This window comes from Eutrigla gurnardus, assembly GCF_963514095.1.
Source record: "Eutrigla gurnardus genome assembly, chromosome: 6".
NCBI lineage: Eukaryota > Metazoa > Chordata > Actinopteri > Perciformes > Triglidae > Eutrigla > Eutrigla gurnardus.
The window spans coordinates 28,432,682-28,451,028 of NC_139920.1; the positions used below are offsets into that span (position 1 = coordinate 28,432,682).

Consider the following 18,347-nt stretch of genomic DNA (forward strand, 5'->3'; position numbering starts at 1 on the left):
CCTATGGCTGATAGACTGAGGCCACGTTTATACATAGCAGGATATTTAGAGAAACAAATATTTCCCCCCCTCCGTTTTCAAAAATAACATCGTGCACACATCGTTTTCAAAAGTTGTCATCTACATTTTTTAGAAATAATCGTTTTCTGTGATAAAAACTGGGTTTTCGTGTAAATGAGAGGCCAAACCGCGTGGAAATATCTGCGTTTTCCCTTCATGTAAACGGGCCTGAATGGATTTTTTTAGTCCAAATTCTAGACCAAATCTTTAAGGTGGATTTTTGTAGCCCTTTGTTGTCTTGCTGGCTACATCTGTATCTAGAGACGTGTTTCTGCTGACACATCACCCCGACGGCCCACTTTGCCACCTGAAGACACGACTTGTCTAATCAGCATAACGTTAAATCTGTAACTGCTGGTACAGGAGGAGACACGACGAGTGTGGTAGACAGATGTTCAGCTGGATTCACTGGAAGACCAGGAACACGTTTGTGCTGGTATATTAAGGAAACGCTGTGGTGGAAAAGCCTGAGTTTTAATAACCTGTATTCTAGATCTGCAATGAATTAGTGACAACTTTTAACTGTGTGGTCATAAAATTTGAACTTTATATGGCATTGGCAAAAGCGTTCAAGATACCACAGTGGCTTACAAAAATCTTTCTTTCCAGTTGTTAGCTTCAATTATTTTATTTTTTTTAGAAGTATATTTAAAGACTTCTTCTGCCAAAGTTTAACAAACCTCTGAAATCATTTTAATTTAAGTCATCTAATTGGATGTGCATGTCGTTTTTTTGAAATGACTAGTCTTTGAGTTCTTTCTTTAGCTTCTCCTTGAATGAACCTAGAGGGCAGCCCCACTAACTAGTTGCGTAATTAGCCTCAGTCGTAGTAAATCAGACACTAATTACATGCAGATTGCGAGCTTGCAATTGAACGTGCAGCACCAATTTTCCTGCTTCTTTCATGTACGTCGAATCTGGCTTGGTTGCCTCGGCCTGTGTTTACTCTACGTTTATGTGCGAATGTGCTATTTTGTTCACGTTATAAACCCTGCACACACACACACACACACATATAGATATATATATATAAGTGCTGTATGTAGGAATGCCTGTGTGTGCGTACATGGCAGGCTGCAACTGTAATGGTTCTTATCACTTCACACTAGCTGTCAGTTGTTTCACGCACAGCGCTGCAGCCTGGCGGTGACCCCACACGCATGTTAACCTCCCGTCTCCCCGGGCCAGGTAGAACACGCCGGGCAATCTGGAAAACATGAGGCCGCATCACAACCCGTTATTTAATGCTAAATCCGCCTGTCTGATGAGGCAAAGCAGGTGACCGAAGTACATGTAAAACGTCAGCTTCGTGCAGATGTGGGGGCTTTTTTTTTTTTTAACACGGTTGCTTACCGTCATTATCCATCCCATGTTGAAACGCTTGCAAGGGACTGCTGATAGTCAGCTTAATGTGAGATGACAATGTCTGAGACTTATTTATCCACAGGAGATTTATTGGCCGAGCACTGTCTTACTCATTCAAACAGATGTATATATGCAGATCCAGGAACTGGAAGTAAAACAACTCATACGCAGGAATTTAGACGTTTAAGCTGAGTCCCACGAGAATAGTACACATGAACACTTTACTCCGTCATTCTGACTTTTTCCTGCGTTACGTTACCCGCTTGAAGGCAACACTAATCACATGACTCCCACTCACATTCTGCTGACTTGTTTGAACTGAGCTTCCACACATTTCCTTGATCTCAAAATCAATGTTTGTGATGTCTCCTCGGCTTATTGCCTATTAATGTGCATGTACTCAACATTGCTAACAAATTGTAATAGGAAACACATTAGTATTATTGCACAAATGAATTCCTCCATCGCAGCCATAGTTCAAACCTCTAGTGTTCGGCCCACGGCCACATGCGTGGAGCAGCCTCGTCCAAACAGTACAAAGAGCTGCTCAGAGGAAGGACCAAGGCATTCAGCATTAATCACACCCTGTGGCACACACACTTGCATGGACACACACACTCACACACACCCACACACACTCACACACACACCCTAGAGGCGGAAACACCCATTTTCAGATGCACATGCACAGACGCTCACCGTCATACAGTAAACAGACACCCACCCACCACCTGCTTTTGTGGGCAAACACACTTACACACACACACTCCCCTCAGGACACACTACACCATTCAGGAAACATTAGCAGCATTAGCCAGGAATGCTAATTGAAACAAACAGCTCATGGTTTCTCCATTTCTGAGGTGGGAGCTGGCTGTAATTGAGACTTCTGTGTGTGTGTGTGTGTGTGTGTGTGTGTGTGTGTGTGTGTGTACAGACACAGATAGTTTTTTTCTTCCGAGAGATCTGGGAACCATTGTACACTATTATTCGCCTGCTTTTTCTCCAGATTTGCTTTCAAATGCAAAAAAAGAGAGCAAAACTCACATTAGTGCTGACAGAATCAGTGATCCGGACCAAAGCAAAACCTGATCTCTCCTTTGACTTCACATTTACATGCAAACACACACTCTCATCTCCAATCAGAATGCTTGTGAGGCCAACTAGAGAATCTCGTCGGAGTTGCTGCCATGATGGATTCTCATATTGTTTAAAGAGACAGACCAGCGGGGCCAAAGGTCAGTCACTGTTGTAAAGCAGCCGAGGGCGGGACATTAAACCTATAGCTCACATGAAACGCCCCCCCCTGCATTATCTGAGGCTCCCTTACCTGCACCAAAAGCAAAGAAGTAGGTCTGGGTGGGATTTCTCTGCAGCAAGGCGGACACGCGGCGAGCCATTCGCTCGTTGCGTTTGTAGATGAGCTCCTGGCGGAAGTAGCTGTCTATCTGCAAGGCGGTCATGCGGTCATGAGCTGGCAAGGAGCTGTTGATGAAGTGAGGCAGCTGAGAGAAAGACAAGAAAGACGGAGAGCAAAATTTAATAAAAAAAAAATGTAATCGGCAGCAGAATAAAACGCTCATGAATCACTTAAATCAGACACCAAATACGAAAAAAATAAAGCACTTTTAAGAAATGGAGAAAGATGAAAGATGAGATGGAAAGAAAGAGGAGGACGGTGTTGGTGACAACCTGGCAACCGTGCACGCCTGTGTGAGTGGAAGAGCTGTTTGTGACGGGCGGCCTGACGGCGAAATGACCAAAGCAGTGCTCTGTTCTACAGGCTGGTTTAAAAAGACACTCATCATCTTTGTATGAAGTAGGGAAACGTGTGTGTGTGTGTGTGTGTCCTACATGTGTGTGAAGGCGTGTGAATGTGTGTTTAATTGCGGTGTGATTTATGAAGCGGCAGCCAGAGACGGACCAGGCTGGCTCCGCTCCACGCTTGGCTGCGTCGCTGGATGCAACAGGCTGTTAATCTGAGAGGATGAGCGGGGGTCGGCAACGGGGGTTGCCGGGGTTTGGCATCGGGGGTCCTAGCAAGGGTTTGGAGACACACACACACGCCTAAACACACACAGTCTGTCTTTAGCTTTTTCACTTCCTGTCAGGGTATCATTGTACCTGTATTGGACTTTTCTCTGGCTCTTTCTCTTGATATATATGTGCAATAAAATATATATTATTTGAGATTGGTTAAATCCCAGCAAGCTCCATTCGGCCTGTTCCCTCTTTTATTTTTTTCTTGACTTGACTGTTTTTACTATTGCGGTGGTGAAATTATTTTCCATGTGTTGTAACTCCCGTTTTGGTCTTTTAAAAAAAAAAAGTTTGAAGTGAGAAAATTGTGTTCCAGTAGCCTTTTCTGACGGGGCTGAGGATGGCAAGGCGGCCAGATTACCATGAAATGACGTGACGCTCATACTGATTTACATTTGTAATCTTTTTAAAAACGTTTTATTGTCTTTATAATGTTCACTACATTTCTACACCTGAGGCTGCCCAGCAAGTTAAAAAGAATCAAAAGGAGGATTTGGGTTTTTGTGTCTCTGTGTGTGTGTGTGTGTGTGTGTGTGTGTGTGTGTGTGTGTGTGTGTGTGTGTGTGTGTGTGTGTGTGTGTGTGTGTGTGTGTGTGTGTGTGTGTGTGTGTCTCAATGTTCTCTCATGTAACAGCTAATACTCCTGATGTTGTTGTTGTTAATGAAAATCATAGAGAGGTGCTCATTCTGGAGGTCGGCTGTACCTTTGATTACAGCCTAGAGGAGGCCTTTCTGACCAAAGTGCTGAAATATCAGCAGCTGAAGCAGACCATCTCTCAGCTAGGCTACAGGTGTAAACTTCTAGTCTTTATATTTGGTAGTCTGGGGCATGCGCATAAGTTGGTTGTGAGGGGCCTTCAGATGGCCGGCCTCCCTAAAAGAAGAGCTAAACAGTTGGCCAGGTACTGCTCAGTCTCAGTTATTATTGGTAGCCGTTCAATCTGGAGGAGACGTTGTTTTTTGTATCCTTAAATGTCTGTTTTCTATCTGACCTGTAGGTCATTTTGTATGTAACTGCGTTCAGCTGCCCAGGCGTTTTGTGTCTGACCGTCTTCCATTGTCAACTGCACTGGCAGTGTTTATGTCCCTTGTGCAAGAACCCTTGTACTTCTTTATATGTGGGCATAAATAAATATTTAAAATGTGTGTGTGTGTGTGTGTGTGTGTGTGTGTGTGTTTTTTGAGTGCACATACCCAGATGTGTTTAATCTGGAACTGTGTTTGTGTGTGACAAGAACACACACATGCAAACACAGAGGTCTCAAATTGAGTTACAAGTTGACACAACAGCTGCTCACGATGCATAAATCACTGTGTGATCAGTGTGTGTGATCATTGTGTGTGATCTGTGTGTGTTTGTGTGTGTGTGTGTGGTATCTGAATAGCGAATACATGGGGGGAAGTTTTGTACCACATGTGAACAAGGTGCTGCTCTCCATCATCCATCCAAAGTCTGTACTTGACACATTTTCTCTCACTCACTCAACCATTGAGTTGACTCAGCTGTTCCTGCAGTCTGTTTCACAGAATTGTTCTTTTTTGACTTTTTTTAACTCCAGATGGAGCTTCGTGATAAATTGACTCAAGTGATGTCACTTGAGTCAGCACTAGCATTAGGACTACTATTAGCTGTTGATTATTTTTGAGCTCTAAGATCACAATGTTAAAGTCCCAGTCGGCGGATGGAGGGAACTCTCAGGCTCCTCCCCCACGACCACCGAGCTCCTCCCCCTCGACTCCGTGCCCTTTGAACTCCCTTAGATCACGCCACCTTTGAAACGCGGGTCCGATGTTGACTCTGGTTTTATCACGGGCACCGTCGCCATCTTTCTTTTTTTCCTTCTTTTCCACCGGTGTTTTCTTCTCCTTGGTTGTTTTGGACCTCCTCGTTTGGGTTTTTAACGAGGAATTGGAAGCTTGTTGCTACTTCCCTCCACCTCCCCCCCTGTGATAGTGGTACGACCCGAGGGGGGAGGGGCTCTGTGTGTGCACGAACACAGCCCTGCGTGCTGATTGGACAGGATGATCCGGGCGCTGTCAATCTTTGCAAAACAAACAGGCTCTACGTGCACGTAGAGGGACGCTTTTTTCTAAAACCGGATGATTTATGTTGTTCTATCGGAGCGTAGTGTCGGCTTCAGTGAATATGATCAAAAACATGTTGCCGACTGGGACTTTAAATATGGCGAGTTACATAATTATTATTATTTACCACTGTTGGTTTTTGCTCACATTTGTCAGGTCGTACCTGCTCAAATACAACTGGTTTGTGTGACATTATGTAATATTACTTACTTTCTTATAGTCACTCAGCGGGATGAAAGACATTTCTGTAGCTTGAATCCTTGTGTTTTCAGTTCTTTCGGGGTGAATGACCCGGGTTCATCCCGATTTGACGGGGTCAATGATTCATAAGTGATATGAATCAGAGTTAAAGAGAAGGAGTGCTTCATCATTGCTCCGATGAGAGAGGATAGCCTGAGTGTTTCATGACGAGAGAAAAGGCGGGTTCTGTCGGAGACGAGTCACGCTGGGAGTGGAGCGGTAAATGCTGATAACGTATCACAGGAAAGGCCATTAGCTGCTCTGTATCCTGACCCTGAGTGACGGGGAAGTATTTCCTCCCTCCCTCACCCCCGGTTTCCCTCTGCTTTCACTTCTGCTGGCAATTTACTCTCTTCTCTTCTTCCTTTATGATTTGGCTCTTTTGAAGTCCTTCTGTTCCTTTCCTTTCGTGTCCCTTTCCTTCTTTTCTATCATCTTCCATCTACAGAAATTTCCAATTGAACTTTTCAATGACAACATTCTACAATTCTTTCCTTCTTGTCTTTGTGGGATTTATTTTTTAAAAATATAAATCTGTCTTTTTTGTCCCTTTTCTTTCTTATCTGTCTGTTCCTCTCTGTCGATGAGTTTCTGTCTGTGATGGATCTGGGACCAGCTGAGTGTTGAAAGGCATTACCCCGTTCTGCACTCGTCTGCTCTCAGGCCCGTCATCAACCTCTTTCTAATATGATGAAGATTGAAGCGGGAAAGCATCGGGGGTGTTGGAGGCCTCTGGATCAGCTCCTATCTATCCAAAAACACCTGCTCTTTTACGACCCTGCTACACACACACACACACACAAATCTGCTATAGATCACCAGGCTACAGAAGCAGGCAACACAGCCAGGCGTCTGATTGCTCAAGCATGTGCTGGGGAATGTTAATACATGTTATTATGACACGAGGATCTGGCGTGATTTAAAGCGCTCATGAAGGCGTCGAATGGAGCCGTGAAGTGAAGGTGAAACCAGCCCTTCGTGGATAGAGAGAGATGGATGGATGCAGACAGTGAGGGGATGAAGGATGAAGAAGAAAGCATGGTGAGCTCTACGTTCTCTTAGAGGCTGTCCACACGTACCAAAACATCCGTTTTTTCTTGGCGTTGTTATAAGAAAATCTCCATCCAGACGAATCCACTGAAAACGACTCAGCGAGCTGTAGTACATAATCCAAGCCTATATGTGGCGCTGTTACTGCTACAAAAATACACCAAAAGCACAGAAGAAGAGACAGAGCTTGACGGGATGGTTGCTGTTGCTATGGCAACACGTGGAAGCTACGGCTACTATCCACCCGATCAATAAATATCCATATGATGACAATTTGGCCCGTATAAATAAAACCAACAATAAGCATCAACAGCCGTCACCCTGAGGACCTTGACGAGGCGTTGTCACACGTTGGGATGGATTAATTAGAAAAATAAATGTGACACGGCGTTCGGTTTAGCGTCTCGAGGATCGGTGATCGAGATTCACGCGGCGTGATTGCCTTACGAGGAGGGCTTTTAGAGTAAATCTGCGTTTAAAGGGTGGAGACGGGTTGAGAGCTACCGCCACACGGTGCCAATGGCCGAGCGTGTGCGCTGTATATCGAATGGCCTTTTGACAGCTGGGTGTGAAGACGGACGCCGCAGGAGCACGGGCTATGTTAGGAAACACAAAGTGAGAGGTCAGATGGCGTATTTACGGCGGAGTCCAGAGCTGCCAGACTATCGAGTAACTTGAGGCTGAGAGGGATTAAGATGGGCAATGTGCAGGTTTGCGGAAATTCATGTGCAAGCCTAAAAGTTTGAAGTGACGATAGCGTAACGGCAGAGAAGTGGGGTTGAGAGGGTTTGCCAGTTCAAATCAAATTCCATCACCATCTTTTTGTCCAACAAAACCAAAACCAAGATTCACTTTCACAACTTCCAGCCTTAAGGCAGACAGCTGCACTTGGTTGGTCCAGTAACATGAATACAAAAGGGAAAGTAGACTTTAATATGTGTTGTTTAATAATGTTCCGAGGTGTTGAGAGGAAATCAAAACACTGTAGGAATGCTGTTGTTAAATTATTGTTCCTACTGGGGTATTTTGGGGTGAAACGAGGCCAAACGATGTGTTCACACCAAAGTGAAGTTATGTGTTTCTGCAAGAGGAGAGGCAAACAACATTTAAAATGCAACCTTGTTGTCAGTCTGTGGTTTAAACACATAGTTTGCTTCAGTCTCCGTAGAAATGTGAGGTTCTATTGTAGAGCTCTGGGAGACCACAGTCCGCTACACTATTGTTTGTCTCCATTTCTGATTCAGTGAAGACAGGAGGAGAATCTCAACGCTGATATGATTTTGCAATGCAGCTAAACGCAAATTCCTCCATTTCAAAGTGGATGACGCAAAATTTGCTTTGCATTTGGTGTGAAAACACTTCCCTCTTCCTCTTCTGATGCATTAGTTCTGTTGTAGTGTAAAAACATTCAAACCGTTGGTGCTCCGGCTCCTTAGGAGTTGTCAAATCGGGCCACCGAAGCCAGATGCTGCTTGTTGTCTGTAACTATAACTCTATAACTGTTTTTGTTCTTGACACAATAGAACAAAATAAACCCACACATGTCTTTCTTGTCCCGAGTTCCTCTTCAAATCTGCATGGACATGGCAAACGTCATCTGGGAACAACATAGCAGTGTGCAGGCATTGGATTTCTTTGTACGGATGATTGTTACCCAGTACGTGCAAATAATGGATGGATGTGTGCGTGATTAATGATTGTTTTCGTACATTTACAGCCCATTCTCGTTGGACCAAGTGCAGATTTGTAAGTGGGAAAATATGGGAGATGGGATTTTTTTTGGCAATAATAATAATGGCATCAGATCATTTTTATTATGCTTGGCAAGTGGTTCACACTCATTTTATTGTTGCGCCTTCTTTGATTGAGTCTTTTAATGAAGCTGCAAAAGTGAACAACATAGCTGAAAGGCAAATGGGGAGTGATTCTATATTTTATTTTGGCATGAACCTTTTTTCCCCAAGTGAGGTCATCTAAACACAAAGCTGAAGGAGGAGACCAACCTGTGAGGTGTCATGGTTGAAGATGATGGAGCTGAGGTCCCCACAGTTGTAGTGAGTGATGAGGTCCTCGGTGGTGTAGGAGCCCTGCAGGCTGCCTGCTCGGACGCCCTCGTGCTGCAGCAGCGTCTGGTTCAGCGCAAACAGCACCTAGGACAGGAAGGGGCGCTGTTACATCCTGCATCCACAAACTTCTCCCTGAGCTCAAGAGGGATTTACCGTTAACAGGGGGAGAAATTATGCAAGCGTGGCCAGCGTTCCTCATTTCAAATATAATAATATACAATGAAGCCGTTATTCCCGAGTGTCTGCGACGTATAAATTGTTTTTCAAGATATTTTCATGCACTTTCCATACAGGCTGAGTACAGGTAAAAAGCAAACCACAAGAGACGTGGCAAAACTCCACTGACTTTCTTCTCAAGGAAGGAGAAAACGGGAAGGAAGGGAGGGAGGGTTGAAGAGAGAAAAATAACCCTTCTTTCTCTTTCACCAGGCCGGGGTGCCGTAAATTTACAGCAGCCATTAAAATCAAAAGTAAACCCTCTTTAGAGAGAATTTATAGCGTGCAGCCGCCAGCCAGCCCAACAACTCCACAGCTGTCCTAGACACCAGGGGTTAACCAGCTGCTCCCGCCCTCTCCAATCCCACGCCACCTCTGACTGGCCTGGCAACTGAGACCGAGACGTCAATCACTGTTAAGCTCTCTTACAGGAACCAGAGGTGTCTTGTAGGAGATTTTCTTCTCTTTCTTTCTTTCGCACGGCTCTACGCTACACCTAGTAAGACAGTTTCGGCTCATCATATCTTCAAACAACACCGGGCCGACGCATTTCTACGATCCTAATTACCGAGAAACCCGACTAAAGCTTCGGAAAATACTACGGGGAGAACGTCAGCATCCAGGCCCCGGCTGATTTGTGGAGCAGCTTAAGAGCGATACAGCTGCGCAACTGATTGAGCCCGTTGTCAAAAAGTCTGAGTCGTAATTCACGCAATTAAGTTATGTTTTCACAATCATAAATGCCCATAATGTGCATATTGAATGCTTCAACTCCAGGTAACCCTTTCGTGGGCTAATCACAACCAAGCTCGAGGCTCAACCTCGGGACTCCCTCCCTCTCCGTCTTTCTGAGGTCATTCTGTTTGCAAACCCGTCTTTTTGGGGCTCTTTTTCAGCTCCGGTGCGTTAGTTTTCCCCCATAATGCAAAGAGACAACAGATGAGCTAAGTGCATAACTCTCTCTCTTCACTTTTCTTCCTCTTCAGAAGAGTATCCTCTACTCGACTCTCTGCCAGTGCCGGATCCCGAGCCCCTTCCTCCCACTGTGCAACCAGTAACTCCGTCTGATCTTATTGATTGTTTTTGACATGTTTCGTCAAGCGTATTCTCTGCTTTGCCAGAGGTACATAATCCAGAAATTGCTCTGGATCAAACCTGTGACCATTCCCCCAAACCCAGAAGCCCTCCAGCTGTGTGACTTATGAAACTAGACCTCATTTCAGTTTCTATTTCCATCTCTAGCCAGATTCTTTTGCAGCTCTCATCTCCTGGCTGAGGTGTGACGCCAGGCCCAGAGAGCCTAAAAACTCCACTAACTAGCTACAGTAGCTTATTCTGCTCCTGCAGATGCTGATTCTCTGCCAATAAGTTGCCACCGCTCCAAGTCGGTGACCCACAGGGCTCCTTGCCACGTCTAAAGGGTTTTTTTTTTTCCAAGAGAAACACCAGAGCAGGCCCTGGGTATAGTCAGGGGGAGCTGGCAAAGCACACACACCTGCCAGGCCGTTTGTAATCCTCCCGAGCTCCGGGAGTTTCCCTCAACGCGGCGAGCAACACCAGACATGACAGACAAGCGGGCGCAGGAGAGGATGCGTGGTAAGAACGGACGGGTGTGTGCGGTCGGTTGTGTTGTTAAGGGAGTTGTTATTTCAATATTGTCCGTCTCCGGGGGGGAAGAACATCTCTGCAGCTGTAACCATGGCGCCGGAGTTTGTGCTGGTCCGAATGAAAGAGCACGTCAATCACTGCCGGAGAGGCTGAGGGGGTGAGAGGAAAAATGCAAACATTCCCTATATGTGTGTGTGATTGCATGTGCACGCATGTGTGTGTGTGTGTGTGTGTGTGTGTGCGCACGTGTTGGCTGACAGAGTGGGTGTTCTCATGCTGAAGTGGTCCACTCACTCTGTCGACTGGCTCGTTTACAGGCAGGCCTTTTCAAAGTAACGAACGTTGACTGTGCTCACCACATAGTTTACTACTGCAGGTCTCACTCCGCTCCTCTCTTTTTTTTTTTCTCCTCATCTCATCCAATGCATGCGTGAGAAAGTCCCATTGTAATTAAATGAAAGCCTTCAGAACAAAGCTGGAAGGAGCCGAGCACATGGATGGTCTTGGAAACTGCGATCCGAGCGCAGACCTCCAAAAATTCATTAGCCAGCGTTGGAAAGAGCACAGAAAGAAAAAGGGGAAGGGAAGGAGTGGGAGCGACGTACGAAAAAATAAATCAGAGAGACCTTTCATGTCTAAGAAAATGTCATTCATCAACATGTGTGTGCATTGCAGCAATTGACCTTGAAGTGCGTTAAAACCTGGCTGTTTGCTTGCAATAGTGTTAGTTTGTTTGAAGGTTTTTTTATGGCTCTGCAGCATGAGTAGGTGCCGATGACAAGGCGCTGGAATTTAGAGCTCACTCTTGTCGACTACATCACTCCCCTATTATACCTCCTTAAATCTGAATCGGAGAATGAGCGTGATGGATCGTGATGGATCGTGCTAAAGGGCTTTCGGGCCGCGATGCAACAGGAGGAAGTGTCGAACTGTGGAGGCCAAACGCTGAACTCTGGTGAAGAGGGGAAAATAAAACACGCCTGGGTAATATTTTCCTTCACAGCTGTAGGAGTCAGTAAACACAAATGAACAGAACGCATCATTAACGACTGCAGTAAATGCAGATATCACACTATTAATCCTCACTGCTTCAGTCTTCTACCCTCCCTTTGAATTTCTCTAACCATCACTCACTTCCACTTTCTAGGATATGGCAAAACAATGAGAGGAAAAGTAAACTGGAGAGACGGGTGGAGTGATAGCAGGAGGAAGACGGAGAGCAGAGGGTGTGAAAGAATGGTATAAGACAAATAAAGTCTTGTTCTCAATGAGAGGAGCATGTGTTGTACAGATGGAGGGGATTCTTCTCCCGTTTACCAGTGGAGAGTTTGGTGTTACTGGTGTAACCAGGCAGTCAGGTGCATGAAAGCATGGTGGGTGGGTGCCGGCGTCAGGCAGGAGATCTGAGAAGGTTTGTTGCTTCACACGTCTCATTCCTTCTTCAGGTAATTCTCTTCATCGCCTCGTTTTGCTCGCTCATTTTCCCCCTCAGGAGTTGTGACTCATAAATCCCCCTTCTTTAATCGTCACATTGGCTGCCAATATAGGAAATCACATGTGATGCCGTTTTCAACCAACAGTAACCAACCTTATAACAGTGAGCTAAAGGCTAATGTCAGCATGCTAACATGCCCAAAATGACAACGCTATGATCAATATCTTAGTTCAGCATGCTAATGTTCGCACTAAACTAAAATCATAGCCGACGCTGATGGGAAGGTCATTAGTTTTGCAACTATTTAGTCATAAATAAATGTGATCTGATTGATAAAAAGTTAGGGAATCACCAAATTCAGTAGAACTCGACATATGACTGAGGCATTGGCTCTACACGGCTCTTACATGATGACGGCTGAGCCGGCGTCTAGCAGCCAACAGAGCAAACCCTATTTACCGGGAAACCTGGAGGGTGGGTGCTACACGTTCTCAGCTGTAACCGCCTGTTAGGAGTGCATAATGCCCCCCTGGAGTGGGGGTAGGGGGGCATTAGCTAGCCAGTGGGGCACAACAGAGACTCCCATGGACTCAAATGCACGTGTAGCCGGCTTATTTAAACAAAGCACAGAGAATCTCCGATTACAACACACACAGAGGGAGAGCGACCTCATTCACTGCTCAGGTAGATATTACTCTACTACATCTTTACATTAATTAATGCTCAGAATCCGCTTTATAGAACCTTTAAAAATGTGGCAAAATGTTGTTGTCAGTTCTTCCTCCATCTTTATCTCTGGTCATTCAATCAGCCCCTTATAAAGGAACCAGTGCAAACAGTTTGAGGGTGAACGTTCCCCTCCATCACTCTCGTCTCCTTGAGTGCCGCTTGAGTTTCACCGCCTGAGAAAGAGAAGATCTAGACCCCCAACTCGGGACACGCACCGCTGGGTTCCTCAGCTTTCCCTCCCCTGGGCTACACTCGACAAGAGGGGACCGGGTTCACAGCACCCTGGGGTGACTGAAGGGAAGGAATAGGGAGTTGAAATAACATCCAGGGCAACCCAAGAATAGGAGAAGTGCGATAGCTGATCCTCGTTCCCCCACAGAGCAGCCCCCCCAAAAAAGGCTGGATACCAATTTGTGTGAGTGTACTTTCCCCTTCACGGCCACAGCAGACAGCCGTAAGAGACTTCATAAAAAAACAACCTGTATCATCTCAGTATGACTTCATGCTTGAGTGTGCATGTAGCAGTGGCGGGGGTATTTTAAAAGCCTGATGTTGTCTGACCTTTTAGTCCACGTCGGCTCCGTAAAGCACCTTGGATACATTAGCGTGGAAAGGCGGTGTCACACAAGACCACATGAAAGTCGTCTGGAGCGGCTCACACGATAGCCTCGCCGTTGTCTCCTACAGTTTCATCAATAAGGTCCTCAAGACTTGCTGTTAGTTATTTCCCTCCAAGGGAGTCATGTAACCTGTCTCAAATGCCTCAAATCGCGACCTCCAACATCAGAGCGCTGCCAAAACAGTTTAACGAGCCTTCGGCGCCTTTCTGCATGTATCGCTTGCTTATTTGAAGGTAGCAGCTCTTTCAACTCATCACATCTGGCATGGACGACCACAGAGCCTCGCTTTCCTACGAATGTATGCCTGTGAATACCCATGATGCACACAGACTCACATACACAACCAGTTAATAATCATACACGACACATTCCTGACTCAGCTATACCTGGAAACAGAACGAGAAGATTATTTTGAATAGTTTCTCTGCCTTTCTTTCTCTTCTCACTTCCTTTCTCTCATTCCCTCTCTTTCTCTGTCTTGCTAAGTCTCTCACCCCGCCTGGTCTACCTCCTGTCTCAGCCTAGGAAATCCAGGGATTACCAGAGGGACAATCCCAGTGGCAGAGGCCTGCTGCTCCCAGCTTCCACAGAAAGCCCCCCATTCTTCCCCCGTCCCTTTTCCTTCCGTCCTGCTGTATTTCCTCTTTGAGGCGGGGGGGTGAAGGTCTAATGATGGTTGATATCCTATATCTTGGAATGGTAGAAACCATTTAACATCCACCCCCTCCTCATCTGTTTTCTTCCCCTTCCTTCCTCTGACTGAATTTGTTACTATCCTTTCTCTGCATCTTCGTCTTCTTTCCTCCCACAAAACCAGACCTTTAGGCACCCACACCCAGTATACTGCTAAGGCCCCTCCAGTCCCCAGAGCCTCCCGTCTCTCTTCTTAATGAGAGTCTCCAGTGAATAGGGGTGGGTGGGTGGGTGTCGCCCCTACACTTGTCCACAAATAAACCCCGCTGTTTGACTTGGCAGTGCTGCCGCTGTGCCAGTCATCGCAGCTTTCCTGCCTCCGCGGAAAACAGAGAAAATAATCAAGTATCACTTGATCCAGACTGCAAACGCACACAGCTGGTCCCTCACCATGAATACCCACAAGGAGAGGGTGTGAAAAGGAGTGGAAAAGTTATAGAGGGAACTTGTTTTCTTCAGTGTTTCAGCAACTTTTAGCTCATTGTTTTTCGCTTTACAGCCTGCGACACTTTACTGTGCAGGTTCAGTCCCAACACTCTCGTCAACTTTGTTAAAAAACCGCAGCAGGCGGCTGTTTTCATCAAAAAAAGCTCTGCACTAAACAGCAGACAGGAACTAAGTGGTGAACAATGTGAAGCTTTTAGAAGCGAGAGGGCTGGATATTTCCCTCACCAGTTGGTAGAAACCAAAACGGAGCTAAACGGAGAAAAAATATTGGATCAGAAACAGTAAACCTGTGCTAATGCTGCTTTATTTCTTCGCAATATTGTTTCATACGGTGAAAATGTGCTGCACATCAACTGGGCAGGGACTTTACATTTTGGGAACAGGGGAACTCTAAATGTCTGCATTATATATTTATTTTAAAAAAGAAATGTTTTTGCATTCGTATGGTGACAAGAAATACACCTGCCGCTCCAAATTCCACATTTATCTTTCATTGTGTTTCAGATTCTTAACAGCTTTCATACCCAGAGTGCACCTGGGTAATCGTGCACCACAAGGGGAACCATCAAGGCCTATTTTATTCTTAAAAAACAACCGGTTCTAATTAGATTTTACAGCTGCTGCTACTGTTGTGTATGTTCTGGCTAAAAAGGGCCATAAATACGTACATCGCTACGTTGGCTGTGCATGCTTGTGTGCTGATGTGATTATTTTTAAGGAGGATTCACATTTTTTTGAAGGAATTATCAGGGTTTTTTGTGATAACTCTCACTCCCTCGATGCTGTTTGCTCATTGAGTTGGCTGGACTATGTTCCTGTCTCATTTTTGTTTCAAAGCTGGACTTGTCATGGGTAACTTTGCAGTACTTTTGGAGAGGACACAATACTTTGGGCTGGTAGTTTTCTCCTTTTCCCCGGACAACGGAAGGGGGGGGTCAGACGTCATGGTTCGCCATTAAATGTAATGGTTGGAAAAGGTCAGCTTTTTATTTTCTACCTACGTTTGCTGTGAATATAATACAGTGTGGTTATTTATGGTGGAGGGAGGGTGGTGTATTTTCCCTCAGTCATTCCTCTGAAGTAACAAACAGTCCTTTAGCTTTTACAGTCTGTGTAATTATCACCTTTGAATAACTGAGAACTGAAGAAAAACACCTTGTATTAAGTATCATTTTCATCATCCTAAATGGTGTGAGCTGCTTTATTTCAGGAAACTCTTGTTTTTTTCCTATGGGATCACGGATGTAGTTAAACTGCACTTGAAGCAAATGAAATGATGTCATCCGCCACCAGATCCATCAGATTTCTTCAGCTGTTTTAAAGAAAATAAGATTAAAAGAACTCTCTAAGATCTACACTGGATCAGGTCACTCTAAACTTATCTCCCTCAAAGCTCCTAGTCCACATCATGGCCTCCACTAATCCTAACACATTTCACAGTCTGCTTTTTTTTTTCCAAGGGAAAAACTCTCATTGAATTCTGGATTTATCCGGCTCCCATTATGATGTGTGATGCTATCCAAACCAGATGAGCTGGGTCTTCTCCGCGAGCAGAAACAGCCGTGTATGTTTAAAACATGCATGCCCGGCCTCTAACCAGGGTCCGACCACTCTCTTATCTACCACAGTCTGCTTTGGTTGGACTAATGGCTTTAGACAGAGTAATTCCCAAAGAATGATTTGTCCTTTCGTGAAAGTCCACATCTGAAGTCCGGCTGAAACACGAGAGCAGCACATAATCTCCTGCATGAACATCAATTTTGAAATGGAGGAAAAAAAGAAAACCGCCTGGTCCAGATTGAGGAACAGCAATTGTCCAAACTGTTAGTAGAAGCCGGCCCAGGTGACTGAATTTATTTATCCTAAAGAGAGGAATCCTTGCCGACATTTCTGTGAGTGCGTGCAAGTGCAGCACGCATGCAGCCTTCAATCATAACACATCATTCTTCCTATTTTCAGATGATGTAATGTCTGTCAAACAGATTTTTCCCTCCACATGCTTGTGTGTGTGTGTGTGTGTGTGTGTGTGTGTGTGTGAGAGAAAGTGTGTGTGTGTGTGCACCTCAGAAAGCATCCAGGACCTGAATCCTTCTTGTTTTCACTGTTTGACAGGCGGATTGGATATCTCCTGCAGAGTCGTGGATGCTTTAGTAGCATAGCTATAAAAAAATATATATATATTTTCATATCAAAGCGATATGATTGAGAGGTTTTATGGGCGGGTTAACATCTGCATGTGTGTTTCGGTCGGGGAGTAGATGGATAATGGAGGAGGAGAGAAAATACGAAGTGAGAGACGTGGAACAACCTCACAGGATCTCCATCAGAGGAACACAGTCTTGAATACACTGGCAGCTCATTCAACCACCTTTAAAAAGACCCTGAAACAGTGGTTGAAAAAAAGCCACACCTGCTCTCATGGGTAACCTCGTCGTCTTTTTACCTTTTGTATTGAGTTGACCCTTTATGTGAATCAGGACTTATTTTTGTGTAAAATTTCGACGTGTTTTCCTTTCTCTCTCCCTCTTTTTTTGCCATGTTGTGTCTGTATGTTTTTATAATACCTGCCTTAGGACGACGGATGAAATTGAGCAATTATGGCATATTAACACCGAGGCCCTCTGATATGTTAATTAATGTGCATTGTCCTAATCAAATAAATACATTTTAAAAAAAGAACAGCATGTGAAAAAAGCGAGGAAGGGAAAATATGGTGGGATGTAAAATATAAAAGTATACCAGTGGAAGAGACAAAAAGGCCAGATGTTTACAGTTAACTGGGAGAGGTAGGAAGAAGAGAGGAGGGAGCCAACCTATTGCCCCCCTCCCCTCCTCCAGCTCCTCCTCCTTCGCCAAACACTTCTGGAACACAGCTGGGCAGTCCTCCTCATCCTCCCATCTCCCCCTCAATCCTCGGCCCTGTCGCCATCCCTCCAAAAACAACTCGTGTCTCTTCACCTTCCATCCATTCTCAAACCCTCCATCATCAGCTTCCTCCCTTTCTCCACCCGGGTTATATGCTTCTCCATGACAAATCTCTAGAGTATACAGCTCAGCAACAAACCCTTCATCCCTCTCTCCCGGCCGTCCCCCTTCTTCTCTCTTTTCTTTCATTTGATGGCGGCTCTCCTTCCACCACTGTCACTGATCTCTGTTTATTTAGCTTTCATGTCCTTCCTCCTTCCTGCACACACACACACACATGTAACTCACTGGTTGTTAGCATGCGTGTGGATACGCTGTGTTTATCTTCCATATGTGTCTGTCTTCACTACAGTTTGTCCAAATTGCACAGAGCTCTGACTGTCTGCTGAGCTGCTGCTGCAGAAGGAGGAGTAAGTGGTCCACATTTCCTCTCCCCTCAAAGACTCAGGACTGGAGCTAACATGGCGTAATCCCACACAAGCGCACCATTTCACGGCAAATCAGCGGGAGAAATGTTCAATTTCATGCAAGCGTATTCAGCCTGCAGGGGGAAAACAAAGAAGGGGCCGAGCTAAATTGTAATGTATACCTTGAGATCCAGACTGTCAACAAGCAGTCTAAAGTGTGTGAGTGATTGTAAGGCAATGGGAGTCGCAATAGGAGAGGTCACGCTGCTTTTTTTAATTTCAAAACCTTCTGTCAGCACATCCACGAGGAAGCAAATTGTCTCCCTGATGAGAACAGGCTGCTTGCATGAAGTGTGGAAAA

General features: G+C 45.3%; 1 protein-coding gene across 1 annotated transcript in view; it reads right to left on the minus strand.

Annotated features, from left to right (window-relative positions):
* The window catches only part of trabd2b (TraB domain containing 2B), a 58,729-nt gene that overhangs the window by 15,330 nt on the left and 25,052 nt on the right, over positions 1-18,347 (minus strand). The window contains exons 3-4 of the mRNA XM_084010791.1: positions 8,844-8,990; positions 2,756-2,930 (exon numbers count right to left, since the gene is read on the minus strand). Of these exons, the coding sequence (XP_083866917.1) occupies positions 2,756-2,930; positions 8,844-8,990 (322 nt within the window). The remainder of the gene's footprint in view (positions 1-2,755; positions 2,931-8,843; positions 8,991-18,347) is intronic.